Raw genomic sequence first — 5,006 nt, 5'->3', positions numbered from 1 at the left:
TGAATCTTATCCAATGTTGCCCAATCAATGTATGTTCACCTGTTCACACAAGTTTGATTGGCCTTTATTTTCATGTCATTTGATAGGGAACTTGGATCATTTCAGCAATATATCATGTCACATTGTCACTATTTCATATTTCCATATATCCATAAAATTTCAAAATGTGAACAGCATAACAGCCTAGCTTCAAGGGCAGTGCCCTACTTTTACAAGCAATTGTTTGATCAAGATACGGTTGCTTCATCATCCTTGGGAAGAGAAGTGTCATTGTGCAGCTAAACACTAAAAAAAATTCCATTACGTTTTAAGTATACTTACAGACACAAACACTATACGAGTAAAATTTAATAAAGACCACGTGTTCAAGAAGACAATATCAAGAACTAGAGTAGAAACAACTGTATCTACGACCTTTCTTCACTCCCAAGAAAATCCATTCCCATTAAGGAACAAACTGCAACTGCAAACAACTCAACTCAAATATTTTTACTTCAATTATGTCCAGATGGGAGAAGACCTGCTACAGAGTAAAGAGAACTTGTTCTCGTATGCACTTAGAGCTTCACTTCCCTGTCAAATATCCAGCTAAAAGGGATGATGGGTGCTTGCTTAGCCCTTCCTTGAGCTCTCTCCTCTAGTCGTCTTATTCTCAGAGGCAATCCACAGACGTAATCCTGTGCTTTTCGCCCTTCTGCAGATAATCCAGTTAGATCTGCCACTTTCCATCGACAAACCAAAAATTCTAGAATGTCTGCATAGTCTCTAGTAGTGTAGACACCAAGGCGCTGAGCAACAGCTGAAAAGTGTTCAAAAAGACCATCATCCTGGCCATCATACATCAGGCATGCTGGCATAGAGATTTTCTTCCTCATCATGTCAGAAAAAGCAAGCACGGTTCCATCAGGATCAATTTCAAATAGCTTTTCAACTATCTTGGCGTACGCAGTTTCATGACGCTTCTCATCCGAGGCGATTGTACCACATATTTGAGCAAGCTTTATGTCCCCATGCTCCTTAGCAAGCCTGGCCGTGTTCCCATGACAAATGAATGTAGCCCTTTCTTGAAATGATGTGTAGATAAATCCAAGGTAAGGACTGTTTTCTGTACGAGGATACTGGAAACATTTGGGAAGTATAAGAGATAGAAACGAATAGCATATTTGTGTCAAATTAAAATATCTAAACACAACAGTCCAACACAAACTATTGCGTGGCATTCATGTGATAATAAGACATTCTCAGAATTTCTTCACAATTACAGCAAAGCTAATTCTCTGTTCATTTGTTATTTAATACAGTAGCGTCAATCAAACTGCTCATGTCAGTAGTCAAATCCCAACCTTCAAGAAATATCTAACAAAACCAAACAGAAAAGAAAATAATCTAACTATAGACATGTAGCCTCATCCTTTCCAAAATTCACATAGCCTCAATCACATGCACATGAGAAGAGAGATAGAGAGAGAGAGAGAGAGAGCCCAAGGAGGTTAAAAGTTTCCGTCGTTAAAATATTCATCCTGCACAATTAGTTCATACGAGGAAAGTCAAGTTCATATGGTGATGAGAAAGTATGCAATTCCTTGACGTTCTAACTATAGTTCGAAAGAGAATTCGAACTACGAAAAACCTTAATGATAGCAATTGCAGCACTCAATTAATGCGACAAGAATCTCACCATTCCTGACCCTATCAGATACTGAATCGTCTTCTCAATTTGTTTCATGTCTACTCGTCCAGATAGGTACATATATTTATTTAACAGGTCACCATGCCTGTTTTCTTCGGCAGTCCAAGCCCTTGTCCAAATTGCCCAGGGAGTAAGGCTTGCCCCTGTTTCATCTTGCACACCATCCAAAGTATTAAGTACTGTTTGATATGTTGGGAGGGCTTCTTCAGTGACCATATCTCCAACTAGAACAATGAAATAATCATCCGGTATCTCCTTGGTTCTCTCCCTCAATTCTTTGACTTGATCATGAAATCCATCAGAAGCAGGATCTGGCAGGAAATCCTGTGGCTGCCAGGATTTCTCAACTGGCTTCAGGTGAACAAGTAAATTTTGCTCAGCCCAGTTCTCCAGGCTTTTGAAGATCTCGATCTTTTGAGGTGGCATAGAGTGTGTTACTTGACCGTGAACCTCTCGGTGAGGACTAAAAGGCTTCTTCTTGAGGGTCTCTCCCTCCCTGCAACAGGGTTAGACAATCATAAAGGAAATAAGATTAGTTGATTTCCCAGAAGAGAGGATAGATATTATGGTTGATGCATTGTAGGCATAGATAGATCTAACTATTGACCTATAGCACAATAAACTCATTATTTGCTTCCTCGGATTACCACACGACAAAATTGACAAATATCATATGAGTAGTAACTATATTTTTCATGAACCTGATGATGTAATAATCTAGTTTTAAAATTAATGCTCTGGTTAACTTTTTAGCAAGCTTTTAAATCAATACCCTACATTGATGTAATTGAGATATAATCCCATGCACTTTTTAAATTGGCAGTATGTAATTGGAATTTTAAAAGGATATAAAATGTTTGGTCCATAAATAAAAATGAAGAGATGTATTGTTCCAGAAAGAAGACAGATAACCGTATAAATAAACTAAGCCATTCATTACCCCCACCCCCCCAAAAAAAGGTGTAATATAGAGATTAGGTTTATGCTTATATAGCATGGTACATTTAAAGTCTAGCATAGTATATAGGTAGAAATAAAATTATTCTTTACGAAAGATACTCGTGTGACAAACTTATTTAAAGTCTAGCATAGTATATAGGTAGAAATAAAATTATTCTTTACGAAAGATATTTGTGTGACAAACTTACTTCACATATACTACAGAATTACTCATTTCATATATCTCTTACAAAAATTCTTATCAATATTTATTTTTGGATCCTTTTATGTTGGAAAGGCAATATCTTGTGCTGTTACATGAGAAGTTCACTCACCACGTGACAAAAGCAATGTCAATCAAGTGTGAATCCGACAGGTATATTTGACCCACCACGGTAACCAATAGGAATCTCCATAGGAAGTAGGAACCATATATTAAATTTCACATTTGGGACATGGAGACAACGTCGACCACCCCATAAGTTTAATATCATTTGGAGAGTAATTTTCTCCAAATTCTTTGGTGTTTGATAAGCGCTATGCTCAGCGTTGAGTGATTCAGATTTAAGAGCCGATATCACATAACAGCTTGGTGGTCAGCATGACAAAGAGGATATTAAAGTTCTGTTAGGACAAAATTTCTAGAGAATGAGCATTTTAGAGATTATCTGGGGAGATTTTTCCGAGTGAGAAATGTTGGTTTTATTTTTTTGCCTTGGGAGAATGTGTAGCTAAAAAGTATGAATGACTTTTGGACCCTATAAAATGTGCAGTTGAAAATGTCTTTTGGAAAAAATGATTTTCAAAAATCTCTATCGAACAAGCTCTTTATGGTCTCGTGCACTTTCTAATCAGCTAAAATCAATCAAGGGATCTGCTATCCATTCTTGAAAATAAGAGAAAGTCCTTCCCTCTCGGAAGCAGAGTACGTAACTTCTTATTCATTTTGTGCATGAAGTTTGATATTAGTTGAAGAATATCACATTTACTTGCAATATACAGTATGATCAGAAGTTTAAAAGAGCTTCGAAAATATATAAAAATTACCAAGTTAAACAACAACAGAAATCAAGGACAAAAAAAAAAAAAAAGTTGTAATCAAACTATGTAAATGACAAAATAAGCAAGCATAAGTATTAGCACTAACACGCCTTTTCGTCTTCCCTTAATTATTATTATTTTATTGTTTTTAATAACCTAAACCCAATTGCACTCTTCAATCAAATTATGCAATTGAAACCCGCCTGCAGAAACTCACTTTGTAAACAATTATACCAAAATGAAGTTAAGAAGAAAAAATTCGATTAATCAAAGTAAGTCGATGTATTTATCAGTAGAAATGCACATAAAAACCAAACCAAAATATGTTAAATCAATTTTATGATCAGAAAAGACAATTTCAAATTTAAACAATTAATAACCGCAATTTAGACTAAACAAAAAGAAAAACCAGATAAAAAAAATGAAAAGGAATCAATTGACATTTTAAAGCTGAATTAATCAAAAAATTGAAAGCTTACTTGACGTTGGAGGCAGAATTGGAATCAATTGACAGTTTAGAGGTGAATTAATCAAAAAAATGGGAGCTTACTTGGAGTTAGAGCGCAGAGTTGAAGCCATGAAGAACTTGGGAGATCTGAGGCTGGCCATTTGTGGAAGAGCAAAAGATGAATATTTTTGTGCTCGACAGTTTATGGGATTTGGACTCAGCTTCGAAGCCATTTCTATTCTTTTTTTACCTCACAAATTTTGGGTTTGATTTGTTTTCAGGTTCTGTTTCCTTCACAGTACCACCTGCAATATATGCGTGCGTGTCTGCGCACTGTTAATTGAGCCAGCTTCCACTATTCATCAAAATATCTTCCTACAAAGTGTATTTTGCTTTCTTTCTCTTCATTCACACGTTTCCTTGCTTTTTGATGAGTTCCTTTCTGTACAAACCAAACCAATTATTAACAGGAAGAAGAGGTAAAATCCAAGAAGCAAGATCCTACCCATGCCGTGGCTTCGAGAATTTTTGAAATTCATCTTCGAATTTTGTATACTGTCTGTTTGCTACCACCGATACTCAGCTTCTTGTAACCAGAGGAAAAACAAAAAAAAAAAAAAAATCCTCGAACCCTTCATGAATGAATAGTTGTCAGGTATAATTCGTGAGGCTGTTCTTCGTCATCCGGATGTGCCAGAGGCCGTTAGAGCTGTAGCTTATGCTGGATCCTATCCAGTATAGGCTCTTTCTATCCTGTTTCCCTATTCTTTTTTCTCCGTAGTGGTTTTTGTGCTTGTGATTGCAAGGTTTTTCCCTCTTTTCTTGGTTAATCTCTTCAGATTTGATTTATGTTTTTGTGGCTACTTTTGGTAGATTACACAAGATATA

General features: G+C 36.2%; 1 protein-coding gene across 1 annotated transcript; it reads right to left on the bottom strand.

Annotated features, from left to right (window-relative positions):
• Positions 1-270: 270 nt before the first annotated feature.
• Positions 271-5,000, bottom strand: LOC111388674 (stearoyl-[acyl-carrier-protein] 9-desaturase, chloroplastic-like). Its single transcript, XM_023013435.1, has 3 exons — positions 4,221-5,000; positions 1,679-2,186; positions 271-1,118 (listed from the first exon to the last, which is right to left on the bottom strand). Exons 1-3 carry the CDS (start codon positions 4,349-4,351, stop codon positions 558-560), a joined length of 1,200 nt encoding a protein of 399 aa, XP_022869203.1. The 5' UTR covers positions 4,352-5,000; the 3' UTR covers positions 271-557.
• Positions 5,001-5,006: the final 6 nt, after the last annotated feature.

Source organism: Olea europaea, unplaced genomic scaffold (assembly GCF_002742605.1).
Source record: "Olea europaea var. sylvestris unplaced genomic scaffold, O_europaea_v1 scaffold5181, whole genome shotgun sequence".
In the NCBI taxonomy this organism is placed as follows: Eukaryota; Viridiplantae; Streptophyta; class Magnoliopsida; order Lamiales; family Oleaceae; genus Olea; species Olea europaea.
The sequence above is the reverse complement of the archived record's forward strand: the minus strand, read 5'-3'. Positions and strand labels throughout refer to the sequence as shown.

What these genes read in the sequence shown, in the direction of transcription:
- LOC111388674 (XM_023013435.1), bottom strand. Translation starts at nt 4,351, where the DNA reads ATGGCTTCGAAGCTGAGTCCAAATCCCATAAACTGTCGAGCACAAAAA. An exon ending in ACTCTGCGCTCTAACTCCAA is followed by an intron (nt 2,187 to 4,220) that starts GTAAGCTCCCAT and finishes ACCCTGTTGCAG; the next exon opens with GGAGGGAGAGACCCTCAAGA. An exon ending in ATCTGATAGGGTCAGGAATG is followed by an intron (nt 1,119 to 1,678) that starts GTGAGATTCTTG and finishes AAATGTTTCCAG; the next exon opens with TATCCTCGTACAGAAAACAG.